Source organism: Spea bombifrons, chromosome 12 (genome assembly GCF_027358695.1).
Source record: "Spea bombifrons isolate aSpeBom1 chromosome 12, aSpeBom1.2.pri, whole genome shotgun sequence".
In the NCBI taxonomy this organism is placed as follows: Eukaryota; Metazoa; Chordata; class Amphibia; order Anura; family Pelobatidae; genus Spea; species Spea bombifrons.
The window spans coordinates 12990966-13011863 of NC_071098.1; the positions used below are offsets into that span (position 1 = coordinate 12990966).

At 38.0% G+C, this 20898-nt stretch overlaps 2 protein-coding genes across 2 annotated transcripts in view; both read right to left on the reverse strand.

Annotated features, from left to right (window-relative positions):
• FDXACB1 (ferredoxin-fold anticodon binding domain containing 1) overlaps nucleotides 1-20323 on the reverse strand; it is a 104555-nt gene extending 84232 nt beyond the window's left edge. Inside the window, exons 1-6 of the mRNA XM_053451702.1 lie at nucleotides 20264-20323; nucleotides 18155-18340; nucleotides 17656-17812; nucleotides 17170-17373; nucleotides 15042-15191; nucleotides 12777-14358 (exon numbers count right to left, since the gene is read on the reverse strand). Coding sequence (XP_053307677.1) covers nucleotides 13176-14358; nucleotides 15042-15191; nucleotides 17170-17373; nucleotides 17656-17812; nucleotides 18155-18340; nucleotides 20264-20267 — 1884 coding nt within the window. The 5' untranslated portion in view covers nucleotides 20268-20323 and the 3' untranslated portion in view covers nucleotides 12777-13175. The remainder of the gene's footprint in view (nucleotides 1-12776; nucleotides 14359-15041; nucleotides 15192-17169; nucleotides 17374-17655; nucleotides 17813-18154; nucleotides 18341-20263) is intronic.
• LOC128470566 (izumo sperm-egg fusion protein 1-like) lies at nucleotides 2585-8274 on the reverse strand. The gene is made up of 11 exons (XM_053452452.1): nucleotides 8100-8274; nucleotides 7632-7706; nucleotides 7092-7178; nucleotides 5748-5762; nucleotides 5249-5332; nucleotides 4846-4902; nucleotides 4534-4608; nucleotides 4022-4122; nucleotides 3434-3584; nucleotides 2865-3003; nucleotides 2585-2645 (listed from the first exon to the last, which is right to left on the reverse strand). The coding sequence occupies exons 1-11, from the start codon at nucleotides 8272-8274 to the stop codon at nucleotides 2585-2587; spliced, it is 1020 nt and encodes a 339-aa protein (XP_053308427.1).
• Nucleotides 20324-20898: the final 575 nt, after the last annotated feature.

The window sequence follows — 20898 nt, forward strand, 5'->3', positions numbered from 1 at the left end:
ACCGAATTTAAAACAGAAATTATCTAGTAGTTACCTGAGAAATACAGACAATATTTTGTTAAAGCAATCTACATTAACAGATATAGTAGGTTTTTTTGGTTGTAAAGATTTCAATGTATGTAGGACGGTGTAACAACAAAAAGTTCCTATAAAAAAGTTGTATCTCACAGTAATGGTAAAGAGTATGATATCCAGAAATTATTAACATGTAACTCTAAAAATGTGATCTATATTCTGGAATGCCCTTGTGGACTCCAGTATATAGGTAGAACAATACGGAAATTAAATATTAGTGTTAGTGAACACATCAGAAATATAAAAAAGGGATTTTTACAACACTCAGTATCTCAACATTTTTTAGAGTTTCACAATAAAGATCCAAAGGAATTCAAATTTTGCGCTATAGAAGAAATTCACAAACACTGGAGAGGAGGCAATACTATAACACAAATAGGACAAAAGAAATGAAGTGGGTCTTTGAATTTGAAACATTAAAACCCAAAGGTCTAAATGATGAGTTTGATCTTTATAATATTCTTTAGAACAAAGTATAAATATTTTTATTTTTATCTCTACAAATACATCACTATAAATTATGTAAAATTATCAAATCTGGGTGTCATAAGAATTGTGAAATAAATTCCAATATACATTCACCTACAACTTACCTGAGAGATATCGGGTGATGAACTTTAGACTCAAAGACTATAACGAACTGACTGATGGAAGAACTGACTGTACACGAGATCCCGCGATTCTTCCTCCGGCATGCATGTGACGTACGCGGAAGAGGAAGATAGCATCACATAAAATGAAGACGCCGAGAAGAAGTTTAAAACGCCTGGTAGAAGCTCAACTGAGCGAAACGCGTGGACTTCTAACGAATTGGAATAAATATTTATTTATCTTCTATTCTCGAGTACGGTCTTTTTCTTCTTGCTTATTACGGAGGTTTGGGGATGTGGCAAGCTGTCCTTTGAAACGGAGCCGGAGTTCCTGTACCATTTGCTGGAGACAAAACGCCTGGAAAAGACTTTTTGAGGAGCCTAATTTGATTATGAAGCATGTGAGTGCAATGGTTTTGTTAATCAACATATCGCTTTCTGATCTACTACACCATTATGTGTTTTCTGTTTTTTGTCTCATTTTAAGATAAATCATACCCAGATATCGTTCTGAACCAAAACATATACAGGTTGTAGATATATATATATCTATATATATATATATATATATATATATATATATATATATATATATATATATATAATTTTGTCAATAGACACATGCTGAGCGAACTTTATACATTGTTTGTGTTCTTTTTTGTGTGTATATTTCACATTTCTTTGTGTATAGGAAATCACATAAATAAGGTGCCGCTGGTATAGAGGGGAGAGCGCAGAAACAGTCACTACCCTTTTTTTTTTTCTCTGTGACATTTAACTAAAATATTAGGAAGAATATCTCACATTTATTCAATCTCCTTTTCCAACTCCAGGACCAGGTGGATCCACGGATGTTTCTGTTCCACCTGGGATTAGAGGAATTTAAGCTAAATCATAGAATACTTATTAGACATGTTTATTTTTTGCTGCAAAGATTTGTATCGCCAGGCAGTGGAGAAACGCTGGCATAATAAATTGGGAGATAGTTGGGAGATAGATTAACCAAATAGAATACCAGTGCACAATGGAAAGGGGATATTGTTATAAACTTGAAACGATCGACATGTTTGATAAAATCTGGCGACCCTGGAAATTATTTTGGGAGGAACGCATTGGTACCCCTACATGACAAAATTTTCTTTTATATTTTTGGCCCCTGCACATTTGAAATCAACTTATTAAATTACTATGATATCAACATGCGGGCCCACAGGATATATTCCGGCTACTCCCAGGAGAGAATGTTGACGTTGATGTATGAATGTTAAGAAGAAAGGGTAAACGATATTTGTTAGTTCTATGAATTATATATATCATGAGAAATTCTTTTTTCTTTTTTTTTGTTTTTTTTTCTTTGCATCCCTTTTGTATTGGGCAAATACATGTACAGTATATATGTATTCATTTGATATATGAAATATGGTTCTGAGAATGATATGTCTTACATGTGTATTTTGAACTTTTGAATAAAAATATATAGATAAAAAAAGAAAAAGGAAAAAAAAAAAAAAATATTCCGGAATAGGCGCACTATATGGGCTTAGGGAAGCCCCATCAAATGTAAGAGTCCACTGATCTTTTAAATAATTATTTTTGAATAATTACATATTGCACAGTCACCTGGTGTTAATTGTATGAAAATTTATTGGAATTTATTTCAGATGTTACATGAATCCGTGGGATGGGACAGATGTTTCTGGTGATCATCTTAATCAGAATTGGATTCCGAGCCTTCCTCGAGTGCTTTCAGTTGTTCTACTATGGCTCTCTCCTGCTTTTCATTTTGGTACTTTAAGATGCTGAAAAAAACATTATATATTTGTCACATATATTTGTATTGCAATTGTTAATAAAACATCACATAATCTCACTGCCTGGTTCTCCCTTTTGAAACTACACTGAAAAGAGTTCATGTTCATTTACATGTTAAGGCTTCTAAATTTGCTGTTACTTAGCTGCCCAAATAAATCCATGTCCAGCCTGTGATGATTAAACATGACCAGATAATTAAGCCTGTTACTGATAGCCCAACAATACATCCCTTTTTATTATTTGCATGTAAATAGCACTTCCATGCATGTATGTATCTAGTCACGGTAATAAGATATATTCATATCGTATCCAATAGTAGGAATAACTTCTCACAATCTCCAGAGACCTGGGATGAAGAAAGAAACAAATTCCATAAAATGTACTCACCGTATTCCCACAGAAAATATTATAATCAAACAACCGAATACAATCATTCCGATCAGGAAGATGCCTTGTTCCACAATCTCCACGTCTAAATTAATGGGGGTTTCTGTCGCGTTTGGGGACATTCCTGGCCCTTTTGAAACTGCATGAAGAGAAAGAAAGAGAATCGATGAAATATGCTTAGATGATGCATACCTGTTAAGTGTCTCTACACAAAATCTTGTATTGGGTGAAATAAGGCTCATTCACCAAGTGGAAGATAATTGAACAATTTCTGCATTTCTGTTGCTCTATTCAATAACTGAGGTGGCAGCTGAGTCTGAGTATCAAGTCCTGATAAACTGTTACTCCTTACTTACAGTTAACAAGTATCAGCTCAGTAGCTTGTGAGTGACATTAAACAATTGATATCTCACTCTTTAGTAAATTGACCCACATGTAGCAATATCTATGGACATGAGGTTGACTTATATATCTCACTGGTAAGATCAATATATAGTGGTGTATGGGAAATAGAATAATATGGAATGTGGAAATAAACACCATCTTTTTGATCACAAAATCAAACCTACCGTTCACTCTATAAGACAGGGTGCTGACCGGTGTCTTGGTCTTCGTTTGGGCAGTACAAGTATATTCTCCCGCATCACCAAAGTCAACATCCTTTTTCTCCAAGAAGGGCTGGTCTCTGATGCTCAATGTTTCACTTTTGTGATTTACTACCTAAAATGAGTAATGGAGATAAACAGAACAATAATAATATGCATCAGCTTCATTACTTTTACTGTTATTAAGTGCGCTACTAATTCCCTCGTGTCACACTTGCTCTTTTACAAACCCCCCTACGTCGCTTTTTGATTATTTTTGCCCCAGGAATGCGGCAAAATAAAATATTTTTTCTAACAGAAAAAAGAGTGCTTTTACCGGTGGTATTTTTGACAAACATTCCATGAACAGTAGTTCCACAATTTAGTTTATAAACCAAATGACTTCTCATGTTATATACAGTTTAATGTGGAATAACGCGATGCTCTGATATTACTTGGTATTTTGGAATTTGAAAAACTGCAATAACTATTCTTGACTTAAACTACTTTTTAGTCTTCAGTGAAATATGTATTCTAGTTGTGAAATGTCTTATAAGGTCTTGTGAACATTACCTTCTTAAAGACGTACTGGATTGGTTCCCCCACATCGACGTGCCAATTTAAACTACAATCAAAGATTACTTCTTGACCTTTGATTACGTCTGTAGTCCGATCTAAAATGAAAAAATCAAAAGTGTTATATATATCATGACCTCAAGATTATATCAACTGTAGTATAAAATGTGCGAAAAAGACTCATTTCTTTTCTAATTAGTAGCGTAAGGCTAACTCAGATATGCAAAGACCTCCACCAGAGCACCAGGAATACGTTTCCATTCTTGCTGAAGATAAATAAATAGGAAGGTGACTTGAAAATATGGAAAATTAGCCATTATGGTTATGGCTAAAATGGTTAAAACAAAACATAAAACACAACAATAATTAGAAAAAGAAGAAAATGTGGGATAGAGAGAAAAGAGGTTGTAAAGGATTGGGAGAACAGGTCTTGCCAATGTATCCTATGACTTTAATAAATAAGAGAAATCATTTTTCTATTTCCTTGTACAAAATTATGACTGTCTTACCTCCACATTTCAGTATTTCGGTCATACAGGATTCGCGCCCTCTACAAGGTTTGCAGGATTTCCCACTCTGCACATCTAGAACAATACAAATGTCATTATTTGCAATATTTAGTTATTACATGCTTCTTAATGATATTGTGTAGATAATCAGCCTAGATACGTGATTATTTCACAGAAAATAAACAGATATTTTGAGTTTACAGGCCAGTGTTGCTACTTGATGATAGGATCTGTCTTTTTTGTGCCATGCGAAGGAGTTCACCCATGAACCATTATAAAAATGCTTAATATAATTTTCTGGTAGTTTCTTACCTTTGCATTTATTGTTGTCTGCAGTACAAAAGCATAGCGAACACTTATCCATCTTTTCTAAAACAGAAATATAAAGTCATAGTTAGATTAAATGGTTATAGAAACAAGCAGCGTATTCTGGTGGCAATAGAATAATCCAGGGGAAATTTCAACACAGAGCATATTCCGTGTTGAAAGAGATATACGTAGAAGAATTACATATAACACATGTTTCAGTAGAGTTTTGTAGAAAAAGAACTTTCACTGAAGCTATGGAATCTTTTATGAGCCCACCAACCAGGTTTACTAGACACATCACGAGAATATATCACGACTGACTTTATTTAAATAAGTGATCATCCATATCATGTAACTTACGACTGGATATTTTCATTTGAGACTGTGTGAGGAGCAAAACACTTACCATTACATTGGCTATGACCTCCCATGCACGGTACCTTTACCTCTTCACAGTTCTTACAGCTTGTGAGAGTTTGGATCATCAAGCCTGCAGAAAAACATTTAAAAAATCAAAACAATGATGGCTGATATGAAGAACATTCAGATTAATCTAGACCTGTTCTGGGAACCCCTTAGTGGTTGTTGTCCTGTTTCCATTCTAGGGGCTTCTGTTGATTACAATATATTGCTTCTCTAATTAGCAAAGTAGGACTTATCTTAACCTCTCAGTGGCCACTCTCTTAACAGCACCTCTTGGCTGCTCCATTGGATTATGTCCTTTCTCTGTATTAAACGATACATTTCTGATTTCTCTTTCACCCGTTAACACTCATACCCTCAATCACCAGCAATTAGGACATATTGTATGTGAGAATCATGCCAGTGCTGAACAGTTGGACCCATAATGTTGACAAGGATTGTGATTTGTTGTCGTGATTAAAGTATATTAGAAAGACACTTACCACATGCTTTATCCCCTAAAAAGAGAAGAAAACAGAATAAGAAAATGAAAAAAAATGATTTGCTATTTAACACTAAAAGTACAAAGATAAATGTTTTTACATTATGTGTTATTCCGCAATAAATTAAATGTGGAAATTAATGATTTTATTCTGTTTTTAGATTACAGAGTTATAGATTTAGTAAAACTATGTGGATAAATACTAAATAAGACATGTCCATAGCATTCCTGGGTTAAAACCAGGTCAATTAATATATAATAGTTTGGAACATTTGGAATTTTGAAGTTTTGGAAAGGAATTTGGAAAAATCTGGAATTACTTTAAGTTAGGAAAATATATCGATGGAAATATATAATAACTTCATGAAAAAGAGTCAAACACCAAATATTTAAAGTTAGGTTCTGTAGAGCTTTCCAGCCAATACACAATTCTTCCTTTACAAGAAATGACGTTGAGCATTAGGTTGGACAACTATATTTTATTGTTTTAGTGATGGTTATTGTGGGATTTTGTAACCCAACAAGGTAAAAATGCCACAATGCTACAATGTCGGAAGATGTTATTGTTATTCGACCGTTGTTAATGTTTATCTCAATAAAGGTTTTTCATTAAGAAACTGAATTCTGGATATAATTTCTTTTAAAGTTCTTCAGTCATTAAATGTAGTCATTGTTTTAAGCCATTTGGGACATGTTGATATTTTGGATAAAAAAAACACATATAGATGTTTAGAAACATTAAATTGTGCTTACCTTTCAGATTAGGACAGTACCCTGGAAACAAAGATAACATCATCAATGCCTCTTCTGTAAAGTGTATTTGCACGCATACAGTATATATCGGCCAATTGAACTATTCGAGTCATCCATAAAGGTTACAACCAATGCCCTGCCAAATAACTGCAAAGACTGCTTTCTATCTATCCCTAGGAGTCTTCTTTCTTAGCCCTGTTGCTGACTACGAGGGGATCAAGAAATAAGCATCTCCATCACACATTTCTATTCCGTGTTCCCTCTCACATGATGCACTAAGCAGGGAGCTGGGATACAGTCTAATATCTGTTGCCCAACCACTAATGTAACAAGAAAAACCCCAAAATGTGAAAATAAATACCCCCATACTGAGCATAAACATGATGAACTATATAGAAATTAATACAGAACCACCAGTAATCTCTTTACACAGAATGCAAAAAACACAAAACATCAAATCTAAAAAATAATCCTCATTATTGATAATGCTCTATTGGTTAATTACCTGCAAAGTTACATTTCAAATCTAATATTAACACACTAGTTATTTAGGTTTCCAAAAAGATTGTGCTTTTCTTAAATCCTTACTTACTTTCTGACATAAACTGGTTAAAGATGGCACTGAAGTTTGCTTTAAGGTGTTTCAAACTCGCATCGATTGTGTTCATGTAGTGAGTTCCTACCAAAAGAAAAAAGTTTAGTTACGGGCCAAATACATACATTTCCCACCCATTCTGTGATCGTCGGGATGCAGGGGTAAACATATACTTTACAATATCCTTTATTCATGTTTAGAATATCGGGTCGGTGAAGACTAAACCTCTATTTGTCTCCTTTGAGGAAAAGTACCTGTTAGAACATTATTTTTAATTACGTTCTACCCCTTCCAAATCTCAGCAACAATTTTGGAATAAGTGAATCCCCGATCTGCTGTACAGAAGTAAAGTTGATTTGAGTCGTTGAACGAGCATCTGCCAGCCCAACGGCGCTAATCCTTTTTTTGAATCTACCACTAGTGTTACGGCTCAATCACTGCACTTCTTCTTTGTAACAATATTCAATACACACATCGGTCTATATCTGGCTACTGGAGATAAAGGGGTTAATAACATGAAATATAGCAAATAAATACCTTCAGCAACTGAGGCACCGATCGTCTGCACAGGATTGTCAAGTTGTTCAACCAATTGGGAAATAGCAAATTTATCTGAAAAACACATTGTAAAAGTTATGAAATTGAAAAACTGCATTTTAAACCATTTTGACCTGATGTTCTCCAGGAATAATCGACCCACTGAGTGCAGCGGCATAAACAAAAAAAGAAATTTCAAGTTATAAAGTTTTATACAAGATTGAAGAGGATTTTTCACCCTGATATTGTCATTGGTGTTGGCACAGCTAGAATTCGGACATATTGTACCCGAGCTGACCCTTCGAAGCTTTCTATATGACAATCCCATTCCTCCCAGGGGCCAATATTAAACCAAACAAACTTAAGTGAAATATAATCCACCGGCCACTCCCACAGATAGAACCCTAATGCTTAATACAAGGGTTCATGTTTTAATCCTAATACATTTATTAAGCTGTTACTACTTACCAAGTAGAAGATCTGCAAAGTGATCTGTTATGTCACTTATTCCCTTGGTTATGTAAGCATGGACTTTTTTAAAATCTGCCACATGCTTGTTTTTCAAAATTTTTTGAAACTGCTCAAGCTTTCTTTCGGCGTCCTGATGACATTTTAGGCAGCCTGAAACCTGGGAATCAGGCATTAGCACCAAAAGAAATAAAATACAGAAAATCATTCTGTTAGACATTAGCTTGCCAAGTAACCAACAGCCGTCAGTTAATGGAATGTGACAAGGAGCCGAGTTGGCAGAGCATAAATTCACTGGGTTTGTGATGTCATTATTGTGACATCACAAAGCACTCATCACTTGCATTGGCCATGGTATGTGTTATTCATTTCTGTATATATGACAGTAAACTCTCTTATACCCACAAACAATGTAGTAGAAACCTTGAGTTTGATTAAAATTCATCAGGGGACCCTGTGTATCCATACTTCAATCAGATAAAAGATACCACTGAGTAGGGGATAATACAAAAGTGTGCCTTCTGTGGCTATTTGAAATATCTGGAGGTTTCTTTTGTATTTCTGATTGAAAACATACACTCTGTTTGAATTGATTTGCAGCCAAAAAAAAAGCAACAGTGGAAGTAACCATGTAATAATGTTTCATTTTTGTATTTCTTTCACAGGGTAGAGACGCCCACTTTGATTTGCAGAGCCATCTACTTCTTGCAGAGGCCAACAGCAGATCCTGTTTACTAGTTTACTGTCTTGTGATTGATCTTATAGGCAAATGAATATCCCAGGTGCCCATAGGCAAATAAACACTACCGAAACCTTTAATAAACTGTATGGGTGTATATTAGGATAAGTGTGGTTATGCACATGTGTAAAGTAAAGGGAATGTATTACCCTCTAACATATAAGCAGGGCACGGGGGTAAAGCAGGAGATGTATTATGCAGGGAGCCAGTACACTTACCATGTGCATGCAGAAGAGAAGCCACTGAATACATTTTAGGGGAAATCTAAGGAAAATGATACTGACATTTTATGTGTATAGTACCAATAATGTACATGTTACCAAATACAACATGTAAATGTAATTAGACACTTAAACTACAGTACATCAGGTACAGAAAACATGTTTAACTGTATCGGTTTGTAAATTATAATATACATCAGTATTATTCCCATGCTGATAATGTATGGTGTGTGACTCCCTGTAGCTGAGATCAACATCTCACAGGTGACTGCACTTTTTAAGTCAAATTATACATTGGGAACTTCCAGTAAGGTGGTTTGACCTCTGAAACCCACATGCTGATCCACGCAGGTGCACTGTGCTATGAGTCGGCATCCTACCCAGATTTCACTTGCACGGTCCTGGAATGAAGAGTTAAGTCCCAGGTCCGGCTTTTATCTCTTTCTGTCCTGTGAATTATTTTTTTTTCCGGATAATAGGTATTGCTTGGGAATCCAAATGTCATCAGCCACCATCGGTAAAACCACACTCAAGACTACCTTGATTACAAACCAGCCATAGCACCAGAAACAAACACTCCAAAAAGTGTTTGGCTGTATTCAATCAGAAAAATGGGGCATGGTTTGTATTATGGATTATTATAACTGATGAAGTCATTCTGTGATCCCTAATTCTCTGATTCTTTCTTTCTAGTTTGATTACTTTTGAAACCCATCCCCTAGTCATATTTCATGCAACCAGGTTCTTGTCTAGAATTGGTGACATTGCACTCACATACTCTGTGCAAATACTCTGAAAAATACCCTTCAGAAATGCCTTTAAATCCCCCTATATGCCACTCTGCCTGCAGAAATCCCTTAAACCCCCTTTATGCCACCCTGTCCCATGATATGCCTTTTAACCCCTATATGCATAAGAGGGCATAAGGCATTTCTGGAGGCAGGGTGGCATATAATGGGTTAAAAGGCATATCATGGGGCAGAGTGGTATATAGGAGGGTATAAGATATATCAGGCAGGCAGAGTGGCAAGCCTGGCCGCAGATGTGCAGAACTGGGGGACAGGTTGACAAATAAAAGGAAATAAAAACAGAAAAATATTTTTCTCAATCATAGCTTTTATTAAATATGAAAAAATATTTTACGTGAGTTAACATTTAGTAGTAAAACTTTTTTCTTATGGGGTCATCTTATATTGAGGATTTTTTCTTTTTTTCCTAATTTAATATTAAGATTGTGGGGGTTCGTCTTGCTTGATCATATGACCATAACTATGGTCTGATATTCGAGGTCATCTTCAGATGTCAAATAGAGGAGTAAGATCCAGATCCCTTGCAGGGGACCTGGATCCTTCTCTCTGGCAGTCGGTGGAGGTCTGTGCGATGCGCGCAGACAACCCCCACTGCTGCTGCCACTTCCACTGGGGCTTCTGTGACAGAGCACCGACATCACATGGCTTTCTGGTGCTCTTTCATATAAACTTTGGCGGAAGTACTGGCAGCAGCAGCGGAGGTTTCTCTGCGCATCATGCAGACCTCCAATGGCTGCCACCCACTAGACACCAAGGAATCTGAAGCATGTGAACAAGTCTAGGGTAGCACTGGTAACTGGGGGCAGGGTAAGAGTAATATAGGGGGTTATAAGGGATTTCTGGAGGCAGAGTGGCATAAAGGGGGTTAAATGAATATCAGGGAGGCAGAGTGGCATATAGGGGATTAAAATGCTTAACGTCATATTCCAGCGCTCAGCAGTGAATCAGCGTGCTCCCAACAGAGCAGCGAGACAGAGGCTCTTCCACTGCAGGACTTCTACAAGGTAATTGAACTTCAAAAGAAGGAGAGAGTAGATAGGGAGAAGGGAGGGATAAGGGGTAGATAAGCTGAAGGGAGTGAGAAGGGGTAGATAGGGAGAAGGGAGGGAGAGTGAGTAGAGAGGGAGAATGGAGGGAGATGGAGTAGATAGTGAGAAGGGGTAGAGACGGGGTAGATAGTGAGAAAGGAGGGTAGTGAGAATATTGAAATAAAGAGTCAGAATGAGAGAGAGAATGAATTGATTAATGTGTAGATGAATTGTGTGAACGAGTGAGGGTATGAATTAATGTGTGGATGAATTGTGTTACAATGAGTGAGAAAATTGATGAATTTGTGAGAATGCATTAATCAATGTGTTACAAATTTGTGTGAAAGATTGAAAGAATAAATGATTGTGTGAATAATGTGAATAGTGTGGATGCCAAGGCCGGCCTTTGGGGTGCGCGACCTGTGATCTTTGCCTTAGGGGGTTTTATCTATACCTTTCATTCTGAGTTTTTCTGTGAATTCCAATTAATCTATTCCTGCAAAGCTGGGTTTTTGTGTTATTGTGTTGATCTTTATCTGCTATGCTATGTTTCCATACATTAGTTATGTATACTTGCAAATACAGGGGTTATACCTGGAGTGCTGTTTCCATGGGTTGTTTATTTGATCTATACCCTCAGTGCTGAGTTTACATGTGAATTCCAGTTGATCTACCCATGCAATGCTGGGTTTGTGTGTTATGTTGATCTATACATGCAATGCTATGTTTCCATACGTTATTTATGTATACCTGCAAATACAGTGTTTTTATTTTTTATTCAGTTGATCTATACATGCATGTGCTATTTACATGTGTTGTTTATTTGATCTATACCTGAACTACAGGGAGTAAGTAAAAGAGGGGTGTGGTTTAGTAAATGAGGGGACAAAGGGACTCTGGGGATGATTACGGGGAGAGGACCTTTCAATGTCACGGTGCTCTCAGAAGGAAGGAAGACTGCGCTGACTCTCACAGTCGTCCCCTGATCAGCAGTCAGTGTGGGCAATTTTTTGGGGGGTGTTGTAGAGGAGGAATTGATTGCATGACAGGGAGCGTGTGGGCAGCGCCCAAGGAAGTGCTTGGGTAGGGTCCAATTATTTCACTATAAAATATATTGGCAACAGGGTCTAAAATTTATATATATATATATATATATATATATATATATATATTGGCAGCAGGATCTAATACTTATATATATATTGGATATATTGGCAGCAAGTGCTATTTAGATATATATATTGGCAGCAGGGTCTAATATTAACATAAATTGGCAGCAGGGTATAATATTTATAAATATCGGCAGTAGGGTCTAATATTAAAGAATGAAAACTAACTGCCAGTTCAGCAGAAATCATATTTTAATCATAGTCTTTATTTTAAAGAGATAAGTATATATATATATATTGCATTGTTAAAAATGCATGTCTAACGCATATATATATATATATATATATATATATATATATATATATATATATATATATATATATATATATATATATAGTGTATATGTAGTGTTTTATAATTGCCCCACACACACTTTGGTCTCTGTCCCCCCATGTGCCCCCCCCCACATATGAAAGCTGTTGACGCCACAGGGTATAAGGTATTTCTGGGGGCAGAGTTGCATATAAGGGGGCAGAGTGGCTTATCTGGGGGACAAAGTGGCATTTAAATAAAACAAATGCATTTATTCAATCATAGTTTTTATTAAACATAGAAACATAGTTTATTGAATTAATATTTACTGGTAAAACTAGAGGAATTCCTAAATTAATATTCAAATATTGTTTTTTGTTCAGAACAAGATACCATTAATTTAATCATATCATCTAATTTACTATTAAAGAATATGTTAAAAAAAATGAACCAAAAACACAGTTTCTGACTTTTATTTGAAAAACACTTTACAGAAGTAAAAGAAAAAATGGGCAGACTGGTTCGAGATGACAGAAAGGCAACAGTAACTCATAAAACCATTCCTTGAAGCAGATGGGCTACAGCAGCAGAAGACCACACCGGGTTCTACACCTGCCAGCTAGGAACCGGAAACTAAGGCTACAATTTTCACAGGATCACAGAAACCGGACAATGGAAGACTGGAAGACTTGATGTTTGAACTACATAGACATGCCTAAATGCATTGGGTTGCTGTCATGTTATTGGCTGATTAACTATTGGTGTTAACAACCAATTATACAGGTGTACCTAATAAAGTGACCATTTTTTCTTGTTAACATGGAGCAAGGTTTTGCTGTCATGCACACAGCAGTTTACTATCTAAGCGTGACACTTAGACACCGTTGCAGCTCTTCCCTTAATAGCAGTTGCATTGCTGATGCTGCCTCATAAGAAAGAGCCCTATCACAAGACTGATAGATAACCCGATAACACAGGCTGGTATTTCTGGCTGTGGAGTTCTCAAATCGATCCTGTAGCTGAATGCGAACAACAGTCCCCTTGGAGACTCTTTGGACAATAGTGTGAAACTCTATATCATCAAACACTGAGCCTTCACCGACCCAGAAGCTGACATCATGAACATAATATGGCGGATACAAAGATAAGGTTTGAAAGGGTTTTAGCTGGTGAAGCTTGTACTGTTGCATGAATCGAGCATCTGCTGTCCAGAGCAGTCGCCAATCAGGGACATCTAAAAGAAGCAAGGTTATTAGGTCTATATTAATTGTCACCAGTAGAAGACCAAAGTTGTTACTTAGCTGCCCTGGTAAAACTGAAATTATGCGTCCTACAACTTGATCTCCACTACAAGCAGGTGCTGACATATTAATCGTATAATGTGCACCAGTAAGCTTCTGGTGAGCAGTTAAAGGGTTCACATTTGTACAGGATTCTAATTCATTCTTAACAAAACAAATAGATTCACTGGATGTAAAAGTCACTAGAGACATTATAGCCTTTTCAACAGCATCAATCAGCAGTTGATGATGGGCTGTGGCATTATTACTCTGAAATCCCAACATGATAAGAGTCTCACGGTAAACTGGCATAATCCACGGTGATATTAAACACTTCCTAAAAACAGGCCCACTTAAAACATACAGAGAATTGGATGAAATATGATTTTTCTTAATTATACAGTCAATACAGTGTGTCAGTGATGGCCTCAAGTAACCGATTCTAAAGTTCTGATCTGTGTTTTCATCACATGTTGCATGGACATCCATCACATAAGTGTTTTTATCACAAGAAGCCTTCTTTTCCTGAAGATCACGAAAGTCCGTTGATGGTATTTCATTCTTGTCAGTAGTCCGAGTATAATACAAACTGGCTTGAGACTCTGATTGCCAAGGACAAGCAGAAGAAACACAAGTCTCGCGTACAAGAGGGAATGTATCTTTGAAATGATTTAGGATCATGGATTGGCCAAGGAAGGCCACAAGTTTATCATTGAGTAGGTTGGTGGGATGACATGGATCTCTTCTCAGTAAATCCCCACTACATAAATGAAAGAAGTGACATTGTTATATAATGTTAGGAACAACCTCTTAATGAGATGTAATTATAAATCTAAAAATATATGCCATATACAACAGACAGATTATTATTGAAGTTGTCAAAAGTTATCAGCTGGACACACTAAATATTCCTTGTATTTTTCAAAAGTATGATTAGCTCGACAATGACTGATGGGGGATGTTTCAAGACAATATTTTACATAAACATGCTTATGTAGAAGCTATATTGGCAATTCCATGAGTTTGGGCAATAGGGAGAGTTATCAGAAGAGCTTGCAAGAGCGTTGGAGTTTCAAATGCCTCATTTCAGTATTCAATATGAACGTCAACCGTGGCAACTTTCTTGAGCAGGAAGGGCTGAACTCACCTAGACCTGTATAATGCATAAGAAAATTCTGAACACTCATTGATTTAACCATGCATTATAAAAAGCCAGCCAGTGAGCCAGGCAGCTCCTGCAGCAAATACACACAAGGGATGGACCTGTATAATGCATAGTGAAGTAAAAGAGTTTACTTTAGTGAACAAACCCCAAACATATAGTGAGATCACACAAATGGAACATACACGCTATTTCTGTAAACATATTCAATTAAATCCTCCAGAAAATAAAATGGAAACAGGGCATTAGTACCTAAGTAGACAGCCATCATTAGCACTTACATTTTATCACACCATTCTGGGGTCTGGCGAGAAGGTGGCGTTCCCATTAACATACTGATTATGTCCAGCGGAATCATGTTCTCCACTGGCAAACCTCTGGTGAAGATATGATTCAATGAGCCATCCACAAGAAATGATTTTTCTTGGCTTCTGTGGCAAAGAGAAACAGGCACAAACAATTATATGAAACATCCATGTGTTCAGTGACCACAAGATATGTTTAGCTTTTTTTTTTTTTAGGCAAAGCAGAGGCCCATGAGCTGCTGCTGCTGAATAATATCAAATGTATATACGTGGAACCTTCACGCAAAGAGCAAGGAGCTAAACATTATTGTGGACTGTTAAGAAAAGCATGTACCGTATACAACCTTCATGGTGCATGATTAGTAGATGCTATTGCAACAGATTACCGGCATCTTAAACAGGCAAAGACTATTCCCAAAAAGAAAACCTTATGACAAGAATTAAGGGACACTCAAACCATCAAACGCACTTTATTGCACATGAAAGCTGAGTATGCCCTACAGAAATGCCTCAGGCCCTTGGTTTGAAAGAATTGTGTTCACTTGAATAAACTATTTACAATATATCGTATTTGCCCGATTATAAGACGAGGTTTTTTCCAGAGCAAATGCTCTGAAAAATACCTCTCGTCTTATAATCGGGGTCGTCTTATAATCAGACCTCAAATAGGTCAGACTATGAGACTAAGATCCGGATCCCCCGCAGCGATGCAGGGGACCTGGATCTTGCTCCTGTGTTATGCCCCCCCCCCCAATTTACCGGTGCTTCTGAGTCCCCGGTGCTTAGTCCGGGCAGCATGTAGCGCCCTACACGATTTGCGTAGAGCTCTACGTGCTGCCCGGACTAAGCACCGGGGACTCAGACGCAGGGGACCTGGATCCTCCTGTGTAATCCCCCCCCCCAACTTACCGGTGCTTCTGAGTCCCCGGTGCTTAGTCCGGGTAGAGGGTAGAGCTCTACGTGATTCACGTAGACAACTTCCGCTCAAGCGCTTAGAGCTCTACATGCTGCCCGGACTAAGCACCGGGGACTCAGAAGCACCGGCAAGGTTGGAGGAGGGAGGGGAGTGTTAAATGGGGGGGGGAAATCTTCCTCCTGTGTTATGCCCCCCCCAATTTACCGGTGCCTCTGAGTCCCCGGTGCTTAGTCCGGGCAGCGTGTAGAGCTCTACGCGATTCGCGTAGAGCTCTACACGCTGCCCGGACTAAGCACCGGGGACTCAGATGCAGGGGACCTGGATCCTCCTGTGTTAATCCCCCCCAACTTACCGGTGCTTCTGAGTCCCCGGTGCTTAGTCCGGGTAGCGTGTAGAACGCAATTCACGTAGACAACTTCCGCTCAAGCACGTAGAGCTCTACACGCTGCCTGGACTAAGCACCGGGGACTCAGAAGCACCGGTAAGTTTGGAGGAGGGAGTGTTAAATGGGGGGGGGGGCATAGGACATTTCTGGAGGCAGAGTGCTCTTTTAACCCCCTTAATGCCACTCTGCCTCCAGAAATGCCTTTTAACCCTCTATGCGCCACTCTGCCTCCTGAAATGGCTTATACCCCCATATATGCTACTCTGCCCCATTATATGCCTTTTAACCCCCTAAATGCCACAGTGGCATATAGAGGTATAAGGCAATTCTGGAGGCAGGGGGGTCAAAAGGCATATCATGGGGCACAGTGGCATTTAGAGGGTATAAGGCATTTCTGGGGCAGAGTGGCAAGCCTGGGGGCAGATGTGCATAACTGGGGGGGGGCAGGTTGAAAAAAGGAAATAAAAACAAAATATTTTTCTCGTAGCTTTTATTAACAAACAATTGTTCACATAGTTTACATGAATTAATATTTACTGGTAAAACTTTTTTCCTATAGGGTCGTCTTATATTCAGGCTTTTTCTTTTTTTCCTAAATTAATATTCAGATTTTGGGGGTCTTATAATCAGGGTCGTCTTATAATTGAGCAGCTACGGTAAATACATTATGCTGGCAGTTATATACCACGAGGTCCCATAACTTGGATAGTAGCGATTCTTGAATGGAATGATTTCTGGCAATACATTTAAAATACACGGAGACACATGGAGATCCACCATCAGTTATTTCAGCATCAATTTACCTGTACCCTGTGGACTGATACCCACTGTATACATCACTGGCAAAGGGAACAACTGCACTCAGAACAAACCCCGCTCTGGCTGCCATGGATACCACTTGCCAGCTGTTATGCCATTCTCTCATTGGACGGTCAGCAGGAGTCCCACCCTGTCCTTTACATAAGGCCACATGGATGTCCCCTTTCTGGGTTAAAACATCTGCACAGCTGCAAAAGAATAGGTATCACTGACAATGATCACTAATTCTTGCCTTTAAAACAAAAATGCCATGGTTCCTAGATTTTTATATCTTGTCCATATGTGGTCTGCTCCATCATCACTTTGTGTAATGTTCACACTTTTTTTCTTTTGACCCATCTTACTCAGCATGCATGAAGAGCGTTTGGGGATACCAATGGGATGTTGGCTTTTGGACCATTTCCCATCAACAATTCTACACCTTGAGAAAAAAAGATTTAAAATGAACTGGTTGCCAGTTAATACTTAACCTTTGAAAAAAATTTGCAAGCAGCTCTCTGTTCTTCTTCACACCAGCCTTCCTTCCACAATGAGGGAAGTTGAAAATAATTCTATCATAAGGTGCGTTGGAAGACAAATCATGATCTTTAAGTCTTGTTGCATCCACTCCAAAGTAGATTATAGCTCCTGAAGAGAAGAAACACAAGATTATATTATTTATACCGCTGAGTGAATCATGGCATTGGCTAATCAAACCAATAAGCCAAGTTCCAAATTTCTGTAAAAAGCCTTAAGAAATTGTTTCACTAAGGACAGCTTGGAGAGTAAATGTCAGGCCGAGGCAGAACATTCAAACAGATCATCATTACATGTCTAGCAAACGTATGCATGATTGCCAATATCCTACTATCTTTTAGTGGAAGATGTTGTTTAATAAAAGGTACATCGAGCTGTGCGTCAGAGTTTAACTCCCTAATGGAAATCTATGAATCCTAGTTCAAAATCTGCAAATCGTTGCTCCACTTTTACCTTTGTCTCGAAGTGTCTGTACATTCTGGCAGGCAAAGGGCTTTTTGCATATTGTATCTTCAGCATCATAACAGGTGGCAGTAATACGATATTTGTCTTGGCTGGTATTGCAAAGGGCAAGGGAGAAGGAGAAATTTCCCTCACCTACCAACAAGACATTAAGACGTTCCTCTGTGTTATTTTGATCTAAAAGAGAAATCCAGTTAGAACAAGAGGGGGGACTATGCAATTCTTTTGTTTTGACATTCTTTTATAGTTCCTCGGCGTACACTTGGCTGCCGGTAGCTATACAACAATTTTGCACTATACGGCATGCTCATTTCAGACAAAGCCATAAGGCACATCAACATCTCTTTTCAGTACAAGAATTTAAACAAAGTTTTAGTCACTGGTTTATAGGGCTGCAACAACTAATCGATAAAATCGATAATTTCATTATCGATTAGTTGAATCAATTTTTATCGATTATAAAATGAGGGTATTTTCCAGAGCAAATGCTCTGAAAAATACCCCTCGTTTTATAATCCGTTTCATTCAGTGTGACTCGCAGCAGTTACTACTTACAGTCCCTCCGACGATTGGCCCAGCCCTTTTTTTCTCCCAGTCCCTCCCTGCAGTCACACTGATGATGGGCCCCGCCCATTTCCATCTAGTGTCCACACTGCTCAGCAACTCATCTGAGTATAAAATTAATATTTAGGATGCTGAAAGATAGGGGAGGCGGGGGTTAATTTAGGATCAGTCATGGTTAATGGGGTGTTTTAGTTTAATTTAGGATGAGTCATGGTTAATGGGGTGTTTAGGGTTAATTTTGGGGCAGTTATGGTAAATGGGTCGTTAGGGTAAATTTAGGGGCAGTTATGGTTGATGGGGTATTCAGGGTTAATTTAGGGGCAGTTATGGTTAATGGGGTATTTAGGGTTAATTTGCGGGAAGCCATGGTTAATGGGATCTTTAGGGTCAATTTAATGCTGAGGACTGAGGGTTACTTTAATAAGGTTAACTTAAAGTGCAGTTAGAGGTAAAGGGGGGCAATCTAAGGGGAATCTAAATCCTGGGGCACTATGGGATATGTGGGGGGTATAAGGCATGTGTGTGTGGGGGGGCAGAGTGGCGTACCTGGGAGTGTGGGAAGCCTGGGCTCAAATGTGCATAACTGGGGGGGCAGGTTGGGAAATAAAAACAAGAAATGCAAAGTTTTCTTTATTCTGCCATTTGCTTTTAACATCCGGTTTGTTTATTAAATTATTTTAAATAAATTAAAAATTTACATAAATGTTTTTATCCAATTAATCGAAAAAAATAATCAGCCAAATAATTGATTATGAAAATAACCGTTAGTTGCTGCCCTAAATATATGACCTACCGTTGAAAAGTCTATGGTCACTCAGCTGTTTTCTTACAAAAAATGAGGACATTTCTAGCTGTGACATCATTGGAAAAGGGTTTTCTAATGACAAATTAACCTTTTAAACTTGTGAATTAGCGAACACAACGTGCTATTGGAACACAGTGATAAAGAGCCTCCGTACGCCTATAAAGATCTTCCATTAGAAATCAGCAGTTTACAGCTGCAACAGTTATTTACAACATTAACACCGTCTGGACAAAATATGCTTTTGTTTTTTTCCCCACAAAACCATGGAAATTTCTGACATATATATATTTTTACAAGGTACCCTATATATATATACATATATATATATATATATATATATATGTATATATATAGGGTACCTTGTAAAAATTGTGACAAACATACAAGCTATGTACACATAGTTAGGAAATGTTTTTGCCTTTGGCTGCCCAATCGCGATTAGCAGGAAAACAATAATGTAGCAGATCCAGCAACCGAGAACCAGAAGCATAGACTTTTCTATTATGTTAAAGTGCCAGAGCCAAATCGTTGTATCCAGTCTATGATTCTTTGTATCCAGACCCCTTATGAGTACTTATATGCAAGAAGGGCTCAACCAGCCTCTATTTACCCAACATAGGGGATTCAGCTTGGCCTTTGGTCTCAAGAGACCACTTTCATAACGCGACAACCAAAGGGTTAATCCCTACAAAGAAGCCTGTATTATACATCACACAAATTAAGGGGCTCACCCATGGCGACGCAGACTCGAGATCCGTCCCAGGAAGTTGTTGTCTGCAGTCGCTTGCTTTTACATCCCCTCTCTGTCAGCGATCTCCGTTACGACTTCTACACGGACCGAAAGCGCGTATGATCCCGATGATACCCACAGGTGTTATGGATATTACCGATGGCCGAAAATACTTTACAAAAGGCATCAGCACATACACCGGCCAAAACGCGTTTGTCTCCCAGAGCGCATGTTGATGACGTCGTGGTTGCCAAGTAACGTATCAACATGTTTAGGTTACAGGTCAGGGTACTAGTGGCCCGCACACTGGTGAGTCTCGAATGCAAAATATATAATATTTATCTATATCTATATATCTAAACAAGAGTTTGTAAGTTTGTTTTTCGAAATATTATTAAAACAGGCAATTTTTATTTTTCAATGATAAACATGTTTGTCAATATAGTTTATTTGGATACTATTTGCAAGTAAAGCTGTTTTTTATCCAAATTGAAGCACCTGAGAATGCAGCCTCTGCAGATCTCTATATGCATCCCAATGAACCTGTAACAAAAAACAGACCACATGTTTAGCATGTTATGAAGATAAAAATGTACAATTTAAATATTTAAATATGTGAATCTGTTTTGTTTTTAG

Bases quoted from the DNA above. Each gene is read 5' to 3' on its own strand.
- LOC128470566 (XM_053452452.1), bottom strand. From the start codon at position 8,274: ATGCCTGATTCCCAGGTTTCAGGCTGCCTAAAATGTCATCAGGACGCC. The intron at 4,903-5,248 runs GTAAGTGTTTTG...TTTCTGTTTTAG, and splicing joins AGGTCATAGCCAATGTAATG to AAAAGATGGATAAGTGTTCG. The intron at 4,609-4,845 runs GTAAGAAACTAC...GTATTGTTCTAG, and splicing joins AGACAACAATAAATGCAAAG to ATGTGCAGAGTGGGAAATCC.